We start from the raw sequence: 21,391 nt of genomic DNA, 5'->3' as shown, positions 1-21,391 counted from the left end.
GGGTCGCAGAAATCTGAGCAGGTATTATTAATTGGCCAGGTGAGGGGATCCCCCGAATAGGACTATAATTTTTTCTTTTTTAGAGCAAATTTCCTTAGGGCCATCCAATTAGAGCCTTGGAGGGGAGAAACCCACCAAGACAACCCAAAAGTACTAGTCATAGGTAATTGGCCGCAAACCCGACAATTGGATTGATTTTTAAAATTAGCATAGGATTGTGCCCATGATACAAAAACATCTGATTTATATGTAAAGGTCCAAGAAGTTAAGAAAATATTATAAATGCTCATACGAGTCAGGTCCAGCATCTTGGGCTAGCTGTTTACTTCTGATATCGGCTTCTTCTCGTCCTAGTGTGAGTGTAGTTTTTCCTTTGATAATTGTCCTTCCATCTAGGTTGCAGATTGTCCTTTAAATTACGTCCCTTTTAGTATCCATAATCCCCTGGTTGCAGGTTGTAGGGCATCTGGTTTTCATCCAAAGATAGATTACTGAGATAAGCTTTAGAAACAAACTTAGAGTGTCCTTTTAAAAACTTAGTTGGATTCTACATTACTATAGCACAACAGCAAGGAACTATCCAGGGAGTGAATCTTAGTAAATACAGACCTCCATCAGCAAAACTGGCACATAATCTTTATTGAAACATAATCTTTTTCTCTCTAAAATTACCCTCATTTTTACCTAATATAACCAGATTAAGACTAATTTGTCTGCAAAATAAGTCTGGTCTCAAGAGAAACTTGGCCTGATAATTTATGTTACTATAATTGATCATGTAGGCTTTTGGCTTTGTTGAAACTTTTATAAGGAGCCTCAGACTGGAATTTTAAAAGAACTCTCAGGGCTAGGGAAGCCACGCCAAGGGCTTGGGTTTATCACAGATTTTTGCCTAACAGATGTAGGTGAATTCCTCCCTTTTCAAGGTTCTCAAAATACCTTGAGTTTTCTATACCTGTTAGTGAGGTAGCCTTTTAAATTTATCTGATAAAGCTGCTGGGAACTTAAGAGTTTCCAGTGTCTGGAGGGAACAGATAGAGAGAAAAGATAAATGTTTCAATCCTGCTTTGCAAAAGTAAATAATTTACCAAATTATTGTAAATCATAATTAGTTTGAAGGGAAGATTTTTACACCTGGAAAACACAGATTTAAAACAGTAATTTTAGATAGAAACCATAAAATTTATAACCATATTCACCAGTTTACTCAGTCCTATGTAACATCCTTTTTGTTAACAGCTTATGAAGCCATCAGGTTTTTCATTAGGATTTTTCAACTTTTTTATCCCGTTCAGCATTACAGTCTGAAAGTCAGAAACTTGTATTTATTCAAAAGTCCTTTTTATAAATCTTCTTGAAGAGGAAGCATTTTGCAAAGGCATCAGAATAAAACCAGAATCGTCTTAAGACATAAGGCTTAAGAAGGCATGTTTAAAATCTGATTGCAAGGTCAATCAATTTGGTTATTGTTGTGACACATTTTAAGATAATAACTAGAATTATGACTGATAACATTTTACCAGGACATATCAGAATTTTAGGAACGCCATATGATTTCTAGAATATCTATATTAATAACAATTACCATGCATTAAAATCTAAGATTTATTATTCGTTTGACAATACTTCCCATGTAACAATGTACCAAATGAACCTAGTTTATATCTCTCTTTGGGATGTTTCAGGGGCCCTTTGAAGTATCCCAAATTTAGCTAGAGGTCAAAAGGATTTTATAAAAGTTTGTTTTAGGAAGTTTTGTCAAAAAAATACCAAAAAGGGTTTAGAACACTCAGTCAGATAGGCTCACAGGTCCACAATATTTCAAAGGCAGATACAGATCACTTAAAAGGTAAGGAAACTTAAAATCTGTTATCAAAAGCCAGTTTAACATTTTAAGAAAACTTGTCTTCTTAACAGAGAGAAAAGGCAAATTTAAGTTTTGCACCAGTTACTTTTAAAATTGATTTACTCAACTAAATTTATCTAAATTTAGTCAATCCTGATCATGTACAAAACTCTTTTCTCAGGATCTACTTTTCCACAAACCTTCTTATCACTTTCTGTACCATTACTTTATTTCCCATTCAGAAACAGAAGTCAAACCTACTTTTTTTCCTTAATAAAATGTACTTCCATTCTTCAGGCCTTCTTTATTGAAAATATACATCCTACTTTCCTTAAGCAACCATGAACTGTCCTTTATGATAGCATTCTATACATTGATGAACATAAATGATATTTTTTAAAAACATTTGCTTTTTTTAAAGAACGTGGCACCAAACATATTTATCAATAGTCCTAAATACCCTTTTGTTTCTCTGGAAAAGGAAGACAATGTTTAGTAATTAATGTTTTAGTATCTTATTTTATTTGGGAATGATGTAGCTACTCAATAAGCTTTCATCACTTAATTTAGGGCAACTCCAGAATTTCCAGTTACCACGATCTGGAGAGACTATTTTAGGTAGATATTTCTAAAGCATAATTCTCCTTAATAGACTTTATCTAAAAACTTTTATCTTATTTACATTTTCTTTCCTTAGAAGTTTCTTTATATCAAGTTACTTTCCTTGCTGACAAATTTGTAACAGATATAATAAGATTTTATTTAGTTTATATTACACCTAGGCATAATATTTATATAGAAATTATACTTAATGTTGATGACTCTAAAACATGTCTATATTAGTCAAACCAACAAGCTTAAGCCATCTTCAATACCAGATATCAGTTTAGTACTGAATTTTCCAGATGTCATGAACCTGAAATTCACTCTGGCCAGATTATTTTCTATTTCTGAGTATTTATAAGCACTTAATAACTTTTTTTAGCCAATTAGAGCTCTTTTATGAATTCTTTTGGCAATACCATACATCTACAATGAACATATAGATACATATGAACAGATAAACAAACATAGAGGCCTCATAATTCTCATTCTAAAATTTCAGTACTGAGTCAGATACAATATAAAAGCCATCAGTCACAAGGGGTTGGATTCAAATTGGCTTCTAGCAGATGGAACAAATCGAGGTCACCTATCTAGAGGTCACCTATCTAGATGGCTAAACCATTTTACTGTTTACAGAAAAGACACTTAGGATTTTTATTTATCCTTGACAAGTCAAGTTTTAAATTACTTTGCTTTTTTTTTTTAATCTGCATTTAAGAAAGATAGCAGAGATAAGTGTTCCCTAGATGACCAGATAAGATATTTACCTCTCAAAGGTGCAAGCAAGTTCCTCCTAAGATGACTTTGTTTCCCCATTGTTGACAAATGTAATTTACCTCTTTGACCAGGAAGGAGAGGGGCGCACACGGAAAGGGCCTTGTCTTAGGGCCTAATAACATAGGTAGCACTGATGTCACCACTCCTGGAAAGTCCAGTATCCCAGACAGCATGATTACGTGCCTTCTTAAATTGGCCCTGATTGTTAAATGTCTCAGGGAGATGGGGCTGAAAGGAGGTGGTCCCTTATAATGGGGTTTGAGGAGGAATAACTTCAGGTGGGGCTCCGGAGGGGGTCTGGGGTGATTGACTCTCTTGAGGGCACTGAGCAGGTGGAGGAGCAGTATGTGTACCCCTCGCCTAAGTGAAGAGCCTGAAATCCTTGGGGAATCAGGGGATATGAAGGAAAGGTGACAGAGGAAGGCAGCCTCGTAATGAGAATCCAAAAGTATACAAGAACACATCAGAGTGTGCCGCTCTGCACAGACTGGTCCAGGGGACCTAGAGAGAGAGAGGTGCAGATCTGTCTGGCAAAAGGGGCAAGTCTTTCAGGAAAACCTATTTTCTCAATAAGTCGGCTCAAAGAGTCAGCTGAAGGAAGGGGAGGGTGAGCCTTAAAATTTTTAAGAAAATTTTGGCGGAGGGCCCTAGGGCAAAAGGGCCATTTGGACATACACAATTTCTAAATCAAATCAGTAACCAATTCCCCCCCTGTGTCGGTGATGCAAAGACAAGCAAGGGTGGGTGTCCCCTCCAAAGTGGAGACTATTCAGGTGCCCACCTGGCCGTGGGGAGCTTAGGTACCTCTTAGCTTTGGCGGGTGGTATACAATCCCACTTGAATCTGACTCGTAGAGAGGGACTGGGTCCCCCAGAGATGGATACCGCCCTGAGCCATATGAGGTCACCACGGAACCCCAGGTTAGGGCCCACTCGGACTCCATAGCCACGAAAGCCATGGAGCCAAACAATCGCCCTGGAACAAGGATGAACCAGGGCGTTCACTCACACACACATTCAGACCGGAGTTTATCACAGTGCCTCCCCGCTCTGGGAAGGTCCCTAACTGGTGGGTGCCTCCCCACTCTGGGAAGGTCCCTAACTGGTGGTCTTCTTACTGAAGACCTTAGGAGGTGATCAAGCTCCTCTTCCATCTGGAGGCGGGACCTGACTGGGTTCAGTGCCCCAGGGCCTTACCTGATCTTGTGTCCGCTCCTGGTGAGCTGATCCATCCCTCCAAAGAGTCCAGTTGGGGCCCGGCTGTCCAGAGAGTCGGAGCACCAGTCCGAAAGAGAACCCAGAATACCGTCAGATGGCGCGTCTCCTCATTCATCTCGGAGCTATTTCGCCCCGACCCAGCCGGGCCACTGATCTGGCAGCTCAAGGGGCCGGTGTGGTTGGAATCTCACTGGGGCCTCCAGAAATGTTGCAGAAAACTGATTCCACGAGAGACCAAGCACCACACTCAGAGGGTTGGAGAACTCAGGTTTATTGAGCCGGCGGACCCAGACAAGCTATCGCTCCAAAATTCTGGGCCCCATTTCAGGAGAGTCTTTTCCTTATATAGGTTAAGGCACATAGCTATGATTGCCACAGACTCATTGGTTGGTTTAAACCAGGCTCTAGCTGAGTTTGGCACAAACTGATTGGTTACACAATTACTATAGGTTACAGGAGTTACAGAGCACGGGAGTTGCTATGGGTTACACGCAGGGAAGGGGAGAGGGTTTCTAAATAGCAACTTGCAGGAGCAGGAGCAGGACATTCCATACTTATCAGAACATCTTCAGGTTACAGTTGATTACTAGGTCATCTTGTTCTTATCGTGGCACAGCAAGCAGATTTTACAGAAACAGAGCTAGCATAAAGTTATTTCTACCTGAGCGCAAACTTCTAATTTTCCTCTTCAGTTAGGACTCAGTGCTCTCACTGTGGGGGCCAAGATTCAGTCCCTGGTGGGGGAACTAAGATCCCCCAAGCCAAGTGGCCAAAAAAAAAAATGTAATCCATTTTTAGGACGAGAATATTCTATGTTGCCATTTTTAAAAACTAATAAGCAGAATGGGGAGTATGTGGTATAGCAAAGGCTAGCACATTTACTGAACGAGCACAGGCTGGGACAGACCAACAGTGAACCTGACGTAAAGAATCTTAAATAAAGCATTAGCAAATAAAATCTAACTGCGCATGTAAAGAATAATGCCAAATGACCAAATAACGTTTGTCTCTGGACTGTGAGGATAATTCAGCTTTAGAAATCTTTTGATATAATCTGTTATATCAACAAAAGAGAAAAACTGTATAAATTAGATTTTGTAACAGTGTTTGCTACACACATTTCTAATTAAAACAAACAAACAAACAAACAGGTGAAACCAAGACAAAAGCTCTTTTTGTCACGTAGGATATCTAGAAACTTCCTGAACTCATTAAAGTACACCTACCAAAATCTAAGCAAGCGTCACATGTGATGGTGAAAAAAAAAACCTCTTATGCTATTGCCGCCACTATTCACATTGCACTGAAGGTTGTAACCAGTGCAACAAGATAAGAAAAATATATGATGTATACATGTTGGAAAGTAAGACTTGAAGCCATTATTATTTGTAGATATGTGGTTGTCTACCTAGATATCCTGAGAGGGTCAACTAAAATAACTATTATAATTAACGAGAGGTTACTGAGGTGACTAGATACACAATACCCAGTAATAACGATTAAGAAAATGTAACAGGAAAAAAAAATCCCATTCACAAGAACCACAAAGACAATTGAGTGCCTAGAATTAACCTAATTAATCAAGCTCTTCTAGACTAGAAAATAAACAAAAATAACCAAAAATAAAACTGAGGGAAAAAAAAAGAGGTGGCGAATTTGCCCTACCAGATATGAAAACAATCTATAAACCCGCAGTAACTGGAACAACAGAGTGTCAGAGAACAAATAAACATATGGATTAATGAAAGAGAATGGAGTCCAGAAATTGACCCATGTACTCATAGCAATTTAACATATGATAAAGGTGGAATTTCTAAATAGTGGGAAAATGAAAGATTACTCAAAAAATAGTACTAAGACAATGGGAGCCATAAGGAAAAAAAAATAAAGTGAATCACTTCCTCATCCCATACTCAGCAATAAATCCAGTTTGATTCGATATCTGCATTTATAAAAGTCTAGAAGAGGACTTCCCTGGTGGTGCAATGGTTAAGAACATGCCTGCCAATGCAGGGGGCATGGGTTTGATCCCTGGTCCAGGAAGATCCCACATGCCGTAGAGCAACTAAGCCCATGCGCCATAATTACTGAGCCTGTGCTCTAGAGCCCGTGTGCCGCAACTACTGAAGCCTGTGTGCCTAGAGCTCATGCACCTCAACAAGAGAAGCCACCACAATGAGAAGCCTGCACACCACAAAGGAGAGTAGGCCCCACTTACCACAACTAAAGAAAGCCCACACACAGCAACAAAGACCCAATGCAGCCAAAAATAAATAAGTAAATAAATATATTTTTTAAAGTATAGAAGAAAACACAAAACAATGTTTATAATCATGGGTGGGAAGAGTCAGTAGTCAAGAAAAAAAACAGATTTTATTAAATAGAAATTTAAAACTCCTCAGAGCAAAAGACCAGGAAAAAATATTTGTAATATATACCACAGATGAATGCTTAATAACAGTAATATATTTCTAGAATTCCTACAGACATATGACAGAAAAATAAGAAAGGTAACAAAGAAAAAAAGGCAGGGGAGAAAAACATAATTCTTAGATGAGGAAATAGAAATATTTCTATAAATATTTGAAAAGAAGCTCAACCTCACTAGCACTTAGGGAAATATAAATGAAAACAAACAAGGAGGAATTATTTTTCGCCCATCAAATCTTACAAAGCTAAAAGGATGATAATATATAAAAATGGTGATGGTGTTGGGGAAGAAACTCTCATACTCTGTTGATGAGAGTATAAATGGTTGGAGGAACAATTTGGCAACATCTAACAGAATTTGTAATGTATATACTCTTTGATTTATCACTTCCACTTCAAGTTGTCTCTCATACATATACACCTGCTGATGTGTACAAAGATACATGTACAATTACAGTCACTGTATCTTTAAAAAATTGGAGATAACCTAAATAACTCTCAATAGGAGATTGGTTACATAAATATAGAATATCCTTACTATAAAATACCATGTACTTGTTAATAGGAATACATAGGTCTATATGTATCAGTATGGAATACTTCCTAAGGCATACTGTTAAATGAAAAAGCAGCATCAAAACTGTATGAAGGGGCTTCCCTGGTGGTGCAGTGGTTAAGAATCTGCCTGCTAATGCAGGGGACACGGGTTCAAGCCCTGGTCCAGGAAGATCCCTCATGCTGCGGAGGAAATAAGCCCATGTGCCCGTGTGCCACAACTACTGAGCCTGCGCTCTAGAGCCCGGGAACCACAACTGTTGAGCCTACGTGCAGCAACTTCTGAAGCTGGTGCTCCACAACAAGAGAAGCCACCACAGTAAGAAGTCCGTGCACTACAATGAAGAGTAGCTCCCCAACCAAAAAAAAAAAGAGTAGCCCCCGCTCTCCACAACTACAGAAAGCCGTGCGCAGCAACGAAGACCCAACACAGCCAATGAATAAAAAATAAAAATTAAAAAACAAATGAACTATATGAAGTGTGATCCCATGTAGCTAAAAAATTATCTAAACTATATTCTATGCATTTTATAGACAAGTATGGATATGTAACTAACCGTATTGTAATCATTAAACCACGTTTTATTCCTAAAGTAATTCAACAGTCAAAAAAGCACAATTCAAACAGGATTTCCAATCTTCACTTACGCCTCTTAAAAACTTAGAGAATTCAGATATATAGTCTTTACAATTTAACTACTTTACTGTTATGACACCCTTTACTATTCTCTCCATTCTTTGCTTTTCCGTATAAATTTTAGGATCAACTTGCCAAGTTTCATGAGAAATTCCAATTGGGATTTTTATTGGTTTAATTAATTTAAAAAATTTCTCTGTCCTTATAGACTGAAAACTTCTCGATGACAAGCTATCATGTCTGTCTTGTTCCCACTGTGTTTGCAGCACCTAGCCAGTGCCTAGAGGACAGTAAGTACTCAGTAAACTCATTCCAGAATGCTTAGATGAGTGAGCAAATGAATAAATGACCTACACGAGCAAAATGATAACAAAAAATGTTTTATAGGTATTAAAATTAATTTTCAAAATATTGTAAATTATGGGAAAATGTTCACAATGTACTAAGTGAAAAAAGTAGGCTTCAAAACTTTTAAAATAAAATGATCCTAATATTGTAAAAAAAGCCCTATATATACACTATATATAAAGTTTATATATGCATTAAAAAAACTAAGAAGGAAATAAAAACTATCAGTGGTTGCTTGGGTGGTAAAATTGCAGAATGTAATTTTCTTATTTATGCTTTTCTAAATTTTCTATGATTAGCATATAGTACTTTTAGAATAAAATAATAGACATAATTTTAAATGATTAACAAAAGAAAATATCACAATATTTAACTTTTCTGGGATAGTATGGGAGGGAAGTGCTGTCTAATTTGATAAGTTCAGGTGATTAGGTTGAGTTACTATATTCTAGTTAAGAATTGAGTTTTGTCAGTTGACCAAAGGAAAATTTTTAACGTTTTTTTCACTTGAAGTATAACACACGTACAAAAAAGTGCACGAATCAGAAGGTGTACAGCTCACGAACTGTTACAAGGTGAACATACTGTGTAACCATTGCCCAGGTGAAAACGGACTGTTAGCAGCATCCAGGAGCCCCCTTCCAAGCACTGCTCCCTCCCTCCTCCATAGAGGCTGTTCACCAGGTTCTGCAGGACCTCCTGGCTCAGGTTGCCCGGCAAACTCAGGGAAGTCCATTGGGCAAGCAGGTAGAAACACCTCTGGAGGAGGGGAAGAACCTTACCGTCACCCCAGCCTCCCTCCCAGACTGGCGTGATACCAAGATTTTCTAAAGGCAGAATGCAATAACACCTAAAATAAAAATTTAAAATACTTCCAGCCTCACTTTCTCCTATCTTCCTCCACTGCATCTGGCATTGTGATCCCAGAGATGGGGGAGATGGGGAGAGGCCAAATGCCACCACAGCAAGGAGATGAGACAGGGGAAATTCATGTGAGAGAGAGCGAGCCCATTTCTTCCAGCCCCATTGGATGGTGGGAAGAAAATGGGAGAGGGGTGGGGAGAAAGCAATCAGGGGAGCCTGACTTGTATTCTCCCTTTCCAGGCTGAAATCTGGAGTGTGGTCTGGGTGTTGAGAGGTTAAAAGGGATGTCAAAAATTGAGGCAATTGGACCTAACTTCTCATTTGGGACCTGGGATGCCTATCTTAGTCTGTTTGAGCTGCTATAATAAACTACCAGGGTACTATCCTAGCACGTAGTGGTTTACAAACAACAGAAATTGATTTCTCATAGTTTCTGGAGAGTGAAATCCCGAGATCAGGGTGGCAGCACGATGAAGTTCTGGTGAGGGCTGTCTTTCAAGGTGCAGACTATGGATATCTCCATTTCTTCTTCTCCTCCTCCTAACCCGCCTCCCCCTCCTTCTCCTCCTCTTCCTTCTTTTTTCTTTTTGGCCGGCCATTCAGCATACAAGATCTTAGTTCCCCAACCAGGGATCCAACCCATGCCCCCTGCAGTGGGAGTGCAGGGACATCCCTGGACATCTTCACGTCTTGTGGTAACGCTACACGGTGGAGAGCAGAGGGGAAGCCAGCACCCCCCTCGCTCTTATAAGGGCACTCATCCCATTCACGAGGGCTCCACTCTCGTGATCTCATCTAATCCTGATTACCTCCTGGAGGTCCCACTTCCTAATACATCCTATCTGGGGGGGGTGTTTCAACATATGAATTTGGGGGAGACATAAACATTCAGTTCACAACGATGGCTCTCAGGATGGGCGCCCTTCACCTGGCCCCATCAGCATGGCATGGCTGCAGGAGTGAAATAAACTGTATGACACGGTTAGGCAGAGGGAGGCTTGAGCTGAATTTCCCAGATAGTCTCCATCTGCTCCTGGGTGGCAATCATTCTCAAGGGAGGCAGGTCCATCCCCAAAAGGGGTATATTTCAAACTGTGTATGGGGGAGAGTCATCTCTAGTGGTCACAATTGGAGAACAGGTGCTTTTGGTTTCACTGGGTAAAAAGAACTTTCTTGCAATGTCAGAAATTGTCCTGCACACTAAAAAATTCTCCTGCCCCAAATGGCAGGAATACTCCCACTGAGAAATTCTTCTGAAGTATTATGTCCACTCTCCTTTCACCACATGGAGAAAGCTTAAGGAATTTGTAATTACACAGAAAACAATAGAATTGTCTCCTGCGATTTGGTCGGGAAGTTCAATAGTGTTAGGCATCATGGAGCTCCCTCCAGGCACAGAAATGCTTAGTTAATCATTATATATTTACAGACTATGGAGCAAGCCATGGTCTGAACTTAAAGCAGTGTTACAATCAGAGAAATCAGCTGGGCCACCAAAGAGTAATTTTAAAATGACTCAAAAATTTTCTTATATTTCCCAAATATGATGAAGGGCATACATAACCCTCAGCAGCATTTTTTTTTTGGTAAATGTCCACTCTTCATTCCCTCCCATTTCCTCACGTCCAGTTTGCTTTTTCTCGCATAACTAGAAACTCTAGTTTAAAAAGTCCTCTCCCTCCTTTTCTAGTCTCTATCACTAAAGCTCAGCTCTGAGGGCTGACTTGGAGAATGTTCTCATCGCTGGGTTTCAAGCCGGGGATCTGGGGGCCCAATGGCTCAGCCACGGGCAGAGTCCCTGTGTGGGGCACCCACGCGACAGGCACCCTTCCGTTGCTCATATATGTCGAGCACACACCAGGCCAAAGACGGGGCCTGACCAGTTGAAGAGTAAAGATACAACAAGCCACTTCTAGGGTGCCAACTCCCTTGGTCCCTGTCACACACACCAAAACGGACAAAAAGGGCCCGTTGGCTGTGATGTGAGATATGGGACACCCCATTGCTGAGCGGCTAGGCTACAGCAAGGAGTTTCACATTCTGCAGCCTTATTCTGAGGGGACTGGGGCAGGAAGCCCCTTCCTCCTCAGAACCTGGAAGGCCTAACAAATCATGCCATGATATCCTCCCGGGAAAAGTAGGGAGGTAGATGGAAGACAGCCTACAAGCCTCTCATTCTCTCACATTAAGGCATCTACAAACAGAAACACACACCAAACAAGGTTATATATTGCAGCTGACAAAAATGTTGTGACCAGAGGCTCACAGGAACCTCTGTGTTTATGTTTCTCTCAGGAGCAACACACAGTTCCGTACTCACTAACTCGGCATTCACAACTGTACAGTTTCCGTAGTGTAGTGGTTATCGTTCGCCTAACACAACTGTACAGACCCTACGTACTGCAAAAAATGAGGATAGGCTGTATCATGATGAGCACAGGAATATGTTTGGGCTTCACACACAGCCTGTCTCAGGGACTCCTCCTCCCTTCCCAGGGGTTCCCAGACTACACTTGGAGAACCGCTGCTCCAGTGCATGACACTTCACCAGGCTGGCGCTGGGAGTAGACTGTAAACTTCATTAGGGTCACCATAGCTATTTTGTTCATCCTTGTATTTCCAGAATCTTGCATAGTGCCAAGCACATAGTAGGCACTCAGTAAATTGTGAATTAAATTAAAATGGGCTGGGGTAAGGTTATGAGAAGGTTAAAGAAACCTGAGAAAGACAGAATGGCTTTTTTGGTGCTGAAGTTTGAAGTTCGGTTCAGTCTCTCTCTTTTTTTTTGGTTGCATCGGAGGCTTGAGGGATCTTAGTTCTCCGACCAGGGACTGAACCTGGGCCCTCAGCAGGGAAAGCGCTGAATCCTAACCACTGGACCGCCGAGGAATTCCCCAGTTCAGTCTTAATCGTCATGATTTTATGTCTAGAGTAGATTATTTGATCTATTAAAAGTGATTCAACATGTTTTGGATTATTGAAAGGGAGAACAACTATATCAAGGATATGAAAGAGGATTTTTTAAAAAGAAAGTCAGATGTGGAGAAAGTACACTCATACTCAAAAAATGTGATACACTGATGAATAAATACAAACCTATACTCACAAAATATCTTGATTATTGAAGTGGATTTTGCAGTGTGAATTTTTTTTTTTTTTTTTTTTTAAGATGCAGGTTTTGAAATCAGGCCTCACCTCATGTTTTTCTAGTGACTGTGTAAACACTTATGTAAACTTTAACTACTCTAGATTGGGAAATGTAACATCATTGTTCCTTATCTTTTCTTATACAAACACAACTAAGCATTGGGTCCAAGGCTTTGATGAAATGACTTGTAACTCCTTGTGTCAAATTTAGCCCCAGGCTTACTTCTGTTTGGCCTATGGTTTCTTCCACAGCAAAGACCAACAGATGACGTTGTGCGCATTTGAAAGAGGGTCCACAGTTAGATTCTGGTTCTAATATCCCACACAGTGGGACCCCTGCACCCAGAAAGCCAGAGGAGGAGCGGGCACTAAGCAGATTGCTAGAAACTGGTGGCCACCGGCCATGTGTTCAGAGAGAGGAGAAGATGGGAAATTACTGAGCAGAGGGTAAAGTTACAGAGGGCAGGGACTTCTAGGTGCTTCTCACACTTTGAAGGCTGTCTGACTCCTAGCAGACACACAGCAAACGCTGCTGGCCTGAGCGATGGTGACAACGGGTGGGTCCAGGGCCGAGCAGGATTAAGCCCTCCTGGGCCCGAAGAGAGAAGCAGGACTACATCATGGGAGACAGGCAGCCTGTGAGGAGGAAAGCACGTGGGACTGGGATGCTGAGTACGTGGGACGGGGATGCTGAGCAGGCAGGAGATGCTGGCTAGCAGCGGGGGAGCAGGGCTGAGCTGCTCTGGCAGAGCAGGGCCTGGGCAGGAGGTCTGAGGGGGAGAGAGGTTAAGGGTCCTGATTAGGGGGCTGGGGGCCTGGAGTCGAAGCACCCAAATAGAACAGGGAGTAGAAGAAAAGACTGCCTCTCACCTTCCTTCTTGTGTGTGCGAGTGCCAGGGTGAGGAACCACAGCACAGAAGGGAGGGAGGCGGAGCCTCTCACGCTTGCCCAGCTGAATGAAGTTTCCCGTGACAGCCATAACAAAGCACCGCAAACTGAGTGGTTTCAGACAGCGGGGATGTATCCTCTCACAGTCTAGAGGCCAGAAGCCCAAAATCTAGGGGGTGGTAGGGTGGCACCCCCTCTGGAGGCTCTAGGGGAGAATCTTTTTTTGCCTTTTCTTACTTCTAGGGGCTTATTTGGCTGTGGCTTTTGACACATCACTCCAGCCTCCTGTGCGTCTCCACGTGGCCTTTCTCTCTCCTGTGCATCTCTCCTCTGTGTGTCTCTTGTAAGGACCCTTGTCATTGGATTAAGGGCTTACCCGGATGATCCAGGATGATCTCCTCATCTCAAGTTACCTAATTCCAAAAATTCTTTTTCCAGATAAGGTAACACTCACTGGTTCCAGGGATTTTACATGGACATACCCTTGGGGGATATGATGGTGAATTTTATGTGTCAGTTTCACTGGGCCATGGTGCCCAGATATGTGCTCAGACGTTATTCGCGGGTTGCCCTCCATGTTGTGGGTGGGCCTCACCCAATCAGTTGAAGGCCTGAATAAAACAAAGGCTGACCTGCCCCACCCCACCCCGGAGCAGGAGAGAATTTTGCCAGCAGACAGCCTTCATCTGCAATACTTGCTCTTCCTCGGTCTCCAGCCTAACTGCGTCTGGAGCCAAACGGTAACTCTTTCCTGAGTCTCCAGCCTGCTGCCTCCCCCATCAGATTTTGGGCTTGTCAAGCTTCCACCATCATGTGATCCAATTCCTTAAAATAAACCTCTTTCTCTCTCTATATACGTCCTACTGGTTCTGTTCCTCTGGCGAACCCTGACTAGTACAGTGGACTACCACTCAGCCCACTACACTAGTATCTACCCCAGGGGAAGGGGGACTTTGAAAACCTGAGACTCCCCTTGAATGTGGGCATAAGTGTAAAGGTATCTTGCAGCGGACAAATCCATAAGTATTGGTTCCTGACACAGGGTGCCATGGGTGTTACACACTCTCTAAGGGTCTTCCTTTCCCAGTTCTTTTATTTCTTTTAATCAGTCAGGGTGATTTCTCATCAAATCCCCCACAGTGGCTCCGCAGATGGACTCACCACTGACTTCACGGAGACAAAGAACCTTCAAAGGAAACTCCCTCCTGCTTCCCATACAAGGCTGAACGTGTGCTGTAGACTGACTCACTCTTCTCCTCGCCTGGTGGATAGTGGAAGGAGTAGGGCCGTGAAATCAGCCAGAGCCGTGCTTGAATTCTGGCTCTGCCGTTTACAGTTGATTGATCTTGGACCAGTTACTTAACTTCTCTAAGGCTGCTAGTACTTCTGAAGAGATAATAATCAGAGGGCTGGTACCAGGTTGAAGGAGACACTGATGCAAAATGTATACCCAGCACCTGACACTCGGTGAGTTTCCTTCCTCTCCACCGACCCAGACAGAATGGTGACAAGGCCCTCATGAGCAGTGCAGGCAATGAGGGAGACAGTGTATCTTGGTGTGATGACTGCCCTATCTGCTGGTAATGTTATTTTACTTATATTTTTCCTGACATCAACTTTAGAAAAAAATTTTTTTAATTTATTTTTTGGGTCTTCGTTGCTGAGCTCAGGCTTTCTCTAGTTGCAGCAAGCAGGGGCTACTCCTCATTGCGGTGCTTCTCAGTGCGGTGGCTTCTCTTATTGTGGAGCACAGGCTCTAGGTGCATGGGCTTCAGTAGTTGTGGCACACGGGCTCAGTAGTTGTGGCGCACCAGCTTAGTTGCTCTCCAGCATGTGGGACCTTCCCAGACCAGGGATCAAACCCGTGTCCCCTGCACTGGCAGGATTCTTACCCACTGCGCCACCAGGGAAGCCCCCAATTCTTTTTTCAAAATGTAGCCTTGGACTTCCTAGGTAGCGCAGTGGGTAAGAATCCGCCTGCCAATGCAGGGGACATGGGTTGGATCCCTGCCCCAGGAAGATACCACGTGCCGTGGAGTAACTAAGCCCATGCGCCACAACTATTGAGCCTGCGCTCTAGAGCCTGTGAGCCACAACTATTGAGCCCGTGTGCCACAACTACTGAAGCCCACGCGCCTAGAGCCCATGCTCTGCAACGAGAGGCCACCGCAATGAGAAGCCCACGCACCACAAGGAAGAGTAGCCCCCACTCGCCACAACTAGAGAAAGCCTGTGTGCAGCAACTAAGACCCAGCACAGCCAATAAAATAAATAAATAAATAAATTCATTAAAAAAAAAACCTAGCCTTGTCCTAGACATTTGTAAAATCATGGGTTTAACTTGATAATTACATATTTTTTCCAATGCACAGTAAATACACTTAGTCACTCATTCAAGAGTGCCTTTTATGATATCAATAGGATTAATATGCATCAAGATGAATACATTCAGGTAGTCATTCACTCAGCAGGTATTAGAGTGCCTTCTTACGTGTGAACAGCCTGGCACGGCTCTAGGCTCTGAGCGCTCAGGCAAGGCAGTTGACCCCAGACCCCACTCATTTCCAGGGCTGAGAGGATCAGTCGCACTGGCCAGGAAGCTCTGTCACATGTTCACTAAGGCAGCGCGTCAGGATGCACTAAACCGTAGGCCTCAGGTCAGAGGCTTTCTTCCGCTCTGCATTTGCCACCCTGCAATGGGAGGGAGGTTAGAAAGGGCGGGGGAATCTATTTTAGGCCCTGGGCGTCTTCTTGCTTTACATCTAATTCTTCCTTATAGGTGACTGAAAGGAAAACTGACTCATGCCTGCTCTGCGGGTTTGGCGTGTGTGTGTGTGTGTGTGTGTGTGTGTTGTGTGTGTGTGTGTGTGTGTGTTGTTTCCTCTTTCCAGGCAGGGCCATGAGTACATGGGCTCAGGGCCTCACAGCCACTCTCACCCTCTTCCTTTTCCACGTGTGCCCACATTCTTCTCACGAGGCTGCCCTGGGCTTCAGGACCAGGCCCCCAAACGATGACAAGACTCAGATTTGGGGACAGCGTAGGAGACGCCACCTTTCGGCGGAGCGGAGAGGCCCAGCCCAGCTCCACCTGAGCGTGTCAGTCCCGCCCGCGGTTCCACATGCTGCCTCCCCTCACGCAGCCCCTCCCACCTTCAGTGTGATGTGCGGACTCGGCTTTGTCAATTATGTCCTTAGTCAACACCTTTTCAGTCTGTTCTTCTGTCTAAGGGCTTCCTCTCTGAGTACCAACATGTTTCCCTACGGCAAAAACAAACAACCAGTGCCAACCAGTTCTCCCTCATGGGTGCCTCTCCTTCCTTAACAGCATGTTGGGAGAATGGGGTACACGGAGGTTCTCCGCTTGCCACCCACCCACGGGTTCCTGACTTTCCTCCGTCTGTCCTCCGGCACCGCCGCCCTCCTGAAACTGCACCCCTAAGGGTCCGCGGTGACCTCCTCGGGCCCCTCATCGACCCCAGCAGCCTGGGGTGTGTGGGTCCTTCCTGGCCGCCGGCAGGCCTCGCGCTGCCCCATCTCAAGACTCCCCCCCCCACCTCCTCCGCGCAGGCTGAGGGCACCTGGAGGCCTGCGCCGTCCCGCCCTCCCGTCGCCCTGCACTCGCGCTCTCCTGCAGCAGCCCCGCCTGCGCCCCCTGCCCTTCCACCCAGCATCGGGCCCTGGGCCTCCGCGAGAGACAAGAGGCTGCGGCACTTGGCTGCGTTCGTTCCCTCGCAGCCGAGCCCAGAACTAAAACTAGAAACGGCCCAAGCTTCATGACCAGGCCTCTGGGAAGGCGGGTGGGAACAGCTCCGGGTTTCCGAAAGGAAGCGCGAGCCCGGGAGTCAGGCAGCCCAGAAGAACGAGGAGATGCCTAAAGAACAGGGCACAGCGGACCCGCCGCCCTGGCCTCTGTTGAAAGAGAGCCAACGGGTGAGCTTCCAAGGCCGAGGGCAGACCTGGGCGCCTGGGTCAGGGGGGTGTTGGCTGCAGCTCATCCTCATAGACTATGGACGAGAAGGCAACCTGCGTGCCCGGTGAGGGTGGCGTCGATCCTTCACCTTAAACACCTGTGGATGGAACCCAGGGAGAAGGCAGGCTGACCTGAGGCTCCTCTGGAGACGGTGACGGGAGAATAGAGGCCCCAGGAAGTGCTCCAGGGACAGCCGGTGGGCACGGCCCGCTGCCTGCTGCTGCTTCCCGCTCCCTCAACCACTCACGCTGCACAGACCTGGAGGCCCTTACGGAGGCTCCTTTTATCAGGCAGGGGCAGTACCTGTTTTAAACATCAGCGCGTTCTGAATGCAGCCGGCAGAAAGCTCTCCACGGTCCAGGAAACAGGCGCCCTGGGGAGGAACGAAGGGTGCTAGCCCAGAAAGCTGCTGCTGGAACAGGAAGTCCAAGCGTCTTCAAACTCCTTGGGCACACGCACCGGCACATCATGAGGGAGTAGAAACAGGTGGCTCCCACCTACCCGATTACAACGGCAGCTTCCACAGGTGGAGGGGATGAGGTAGCCTCAGGCAAAACTGGGCAGGAAGCCTCAGGCTCTGGTTTTTACCAACAGATATTTGTAAATAAGTTGCAGAATCCCTAACACGCTGGTCTGGGCTGTGTGTGTGTTGGATGGGGCACACATTGATGAGAGTATAAAATAAAGCATGCAGACACAGAGGGAAGGAATAGAAGAGATGGATGGTAGGGTGGTGTGAGGCCTGCAGTCAGGACCCGAGAGCCAGAGGAGGAAATGAGGCCTGAAGAGACTCTTGTGGCCTAAAGCAGCAGATCTTATACTTGAAGGATCTCCAGGAGCTGTCCTGCACTTCCTAAGAGATGATGTCCAAAAGCAGGAGGTATCTGTCAAGTAGAGGACAAAAAGGGATGTTGACCAGGGGGCCAGACACGGATAAGAAGAGCAGTGGTCTGGGAGCAGTGGGGACGGCACCAGATCCTCAGGGCTTGATACGTGCACCTGGCATGGTCCCTGCTTTCCCTCTGCCTCTGTCTCTGCTGTTAGGGTGTGGCTCAAAATCAAAACCAGTAAGTTAAACCTTTTTCCCTCCAGATTTTCTTTTTTCTTAACGATAAACTTATTTTATATGAAATATAAGAGGCAAGTAGAGAAGAATATAACAACCCAGGTTTAAAATTTTAGCATTATGCCATTTTGCATCAGATCTTGTAGTTGAGAGAGAAGATATCACAGATGCAGTGGATCCGTGGACCCAATCTTTCTAAGAAGCTGCTTCATCTCCATCAGCCTCATGGTCAGTGGGGCTGCCTTGAGGGAGTGGACAACTTATCCCTTTGAGAGTGATGTAGGAAGGCAGGCACTGAAGTGGTCCCTAAATTCCCTCTCTCTTGCTCAGGAAGGCAGGCAGACAGCAGAGGGTGGATGTGTGGGCAGTTCTATCGCTAAGTGAGGTCTAAAGAAACAGGATATCTAAAGAAGCCTTCAAGCTGTACCCATGTAATTAAGAGCTCCCGCTCAAGCACTCGCACCAGTTTTTCTTGTTTAGGATTTAGTCTTGCTAGCTGTCCCTTCACTCACCTTTATTGAATTTTATACGCTTATTTACAATGTGCCCTTTTAACTGCTGGGGTTCATGAACCAATGCTGTAGTTTTTCACTTACGTGACTTGATCTGCAGATGGGTGCTACCATACTTAATCAAACATTTCCTGTTTATTCACCTGCAAAATTAGGACAATAATACCTATTTCAAAGATTTCCCAAGGGTTGAGATAATATATGTAAATCACCTAGCACAGTAATTGGCATTATAATAGTAAATGCTTTTTCCTTTGTCTTTCTAAATTTTCATAAAGCATCTGCTTTAGGACTCCATTTAGAATTCTCGAAGAATTGCCAACAAGCACCACAGTTAGAATTTCCAGAAATTACTTTTGGCTTAGTAATGGAAATTGTGGCATTTCCTTCTGATTAACACAGATGCTGGAAAACCTGCAGGAATTAACAGCTAAAGTATGATTTTTATAAAAATATAACAGTTACACAGTTATAAAATAAATGTGGGTCAAAGATTAATTAGTGGGCATCTTACTGGTACCCATTAATTAATGAAGGCACCAGTAAGATGTCAAGACTGTTTCAAAGGAGAATCTGAGGAACAGAGAGGCAATGACAAAAGATGAAATGGTTTTTGCTAATATATACAAAACCGGTTAATATCCTCATGCAATAAAATGTAATGTTTACGGTTACCTTTTCTACAAAGAAGAAATCATTTTTTTTTTTTTTTTTAATAGTTGTGACTCACGGGCTCTAGAGCACAGGCTCAATAGTTGTGGTGCATGGGCTCAGTTGCTCTGTGGCATGTGGAATCTTCCCAGGGCAGGGCTCGAACCCATGTCCCCTGCATTGGCAGGCAGATTCTTTACCTCTGCGCCACCTAGGAAGTCCAAGAAGAAATCATTTTTATCTTCACCAGACAAAATTCACTTGCACTGCTAAGGACAAGAACCTTTTGCATTATATAAAGTTTTTCACAGATTTACTTCAACTCCTCCAGAGATGGAAAATAGCCTGGTCAATAAGAAATCAAATTGCACAAACCTGTAGAACCAGAAAATCACAGATTCCAGCAGGCAACGACGAGCATTCCACTGAAAGGAAACCTAGTAGCCTCTCCTGTCCGTTCCCAAATCTTGGACGGTTTTCCCCAGTGATACCTATACCACTAGACTGTGGTCCCAGAGGGAGGCTTTGGAATTCACTCTGAATCATGGGACCAGGCCCTTGTTATAGCCAGTGCCTCCCTCCCAGTCTCTGATTATAGGGATTCTCCTCTCCCTGGGCCATGATGCGGATTAGGGTGAGGGTGCTGGGGCAGCCAGTTCCAACATTAACCATTTTATTCCTGTGTTCAGTAGCTCAAGGGCTAGCTGTATGTGTAGCACTACAAACGGCTCCAACTGGCTTCCCAGACTGCTCTCCTACCTGGCCCTTGAAACACTCAACCCAAGCCAGAGAGGTAATTAACAGACCCTGAAAGTTGCCAAATATCACAAAATGGTTTGTTGAACAATTCATCATGTACTGCCTTGGAACACCTCTTGTGTCATATTTTTAACTTGTCTACAATTTTTAAAAGAGTTATTTCTTCTGTCTTCAATTAAGTTGTACTTCTTTGATAGCAGAAACGATCTCCCTCTACCAGCACCCAATATTAGGTGTTCAAACAGCTGTTTAATTAGATGTTAAACAAATATTGATTGATGGGATAGACAGAAGCTGTCAGAATAGAGCCCGTCCTGGCTCAGAAAAACTCTTTGACTTCCCAGCACCTTCAGAATATGCAGACTTAGCAGAGATCTTACCCTCACCATCTGCACTGTCTACCTACTCCTGCTAGCCGGATGCTTACCCCCAGTACAACTTTTTTTGTTTTTTGCATCTCTCTCAACCTGGAATGCTCTTTCCCTTTACCTTCAGGGCTTAACCCAAATACAGTCTCTTTCATGAAGCCTTCCCTGATCCCTCTGGTTATAAGTGACCTCATCACTTGCCTTGTCCTCTCAACAGCTGGAGTAAGATCATGAAAGATGAAGGCTGTGGAGCCAGATGGGCTGAATCCACTTACTAGTTTTGTGATCTTTGGCAAGTGACGAAAGCATTCTGTGCCTAAATTTTCTAAGATAAATTTGGGGAGAATAGTACTGCTCATCTCAGGGTTTTTGTGAAGATTAAATAAACGAACACATGTAAAGCACTTAGAAGACGCCTGGAACGTAGTCGTAGTCAGTGCCCAGTAAGATTAGTTATTATTATTCCTTTTGGCTGCTCTCCTAATTCTTTACTGGGGCCTCTTCCAGTTAGTTCATTCTGTCTCACATAGATTTTATTTACTGGTTACTCTTCTGTTTCCATGGCTGAAGCAAGCTCCTCAAGGGATGTTTAGGGAACATTTGCTGAATGAATGAGCAAATTAAAGAATAAATGAATGGGTAAATGCTGCCCTGGCTTTCAGTAAATAACATCAAAAATCTGCTTGCCAGTGCAAGGGACATGAGTTCGAGCCCTGGTCTGGGAAGATCCCACATGCTGTGGAGCAACTA

At 44.0% G+C, this 21,391-nt stretch overlaps 2 protein-coding genes across 8 annotated transcripts in view; both read right to left on the bottom strand.

Annotated features, from left to right (window-relative positions):
* Positions 1-413, bottom strand: part of GNE (glucosamine (UDP-N-acetyl)-2-epimerase/N-acetylmannosamine kinase) — a 74,171-nt gene extending 73,758 nt beyond the window's left edge. For all 5 annotated transcript variants that reach the window (XM_057722204.1, XM_057722207.1, XM_057722206.1 and 2 more), the window contains exon 1: positions 293-413. The gene's annotated coding sequence lies outside the window, so the exon portion shown is untranslated. The remainder of the gene's footprint in view (positions 1-292) is intronic.
* The window catches only part of RNF38 (ring finger protein 38), a 168,713-nt gene continuing 147,720 nt past the window's right edge, over positions 399-21,391 (bottom strand). Inside the window, exons 12-14 of one of the 3 annotated variants that reach the window (XR_009051375.1) lie at positions 19,594-19,725; positions 18,948-19,006; positions 17,633-18,169 (exon numbers count right to left, since the gene is read on the bottom strand). Coding sequence is in view for 2 of the 3 variants with exons in the window: in XM_057722211.1 (XP_057578194.1) it covers positions 19,599-19,725 (127 nt within the window). In the remaining variant the exon portion in view is untranslated. Of the gene's footprint in view, positions 467-17,632; positions 18,170-18,490; positions 19,007-19,593; positions 19,726-21,391 lie in introns of those variants that run through there. The other 2 variants (XM_057722211.1, XM_057722212.1) reach the window with 2 other exon arrangements.

The sequence above is a fragment of the Hippopotamus amphibius genome, chromosome 2 (genome assembly GCF_030028045.1).
Source record: "Hippopotamus amphibius kiboko isolate mHipAmp2 chromosome 2, mHipAmp2.hap2, whole genome shotgun sequence".
Lineage (NCBI taxonomy): Eukaryota > Metazoa > Chordata > Mammalia > Artiodactyla > Hippopotamidae > Hippopotamus > Hippopotamus amphibius.
This window is presented reverse-complemented; position numbering and strand designations above follow the sequence as displayed.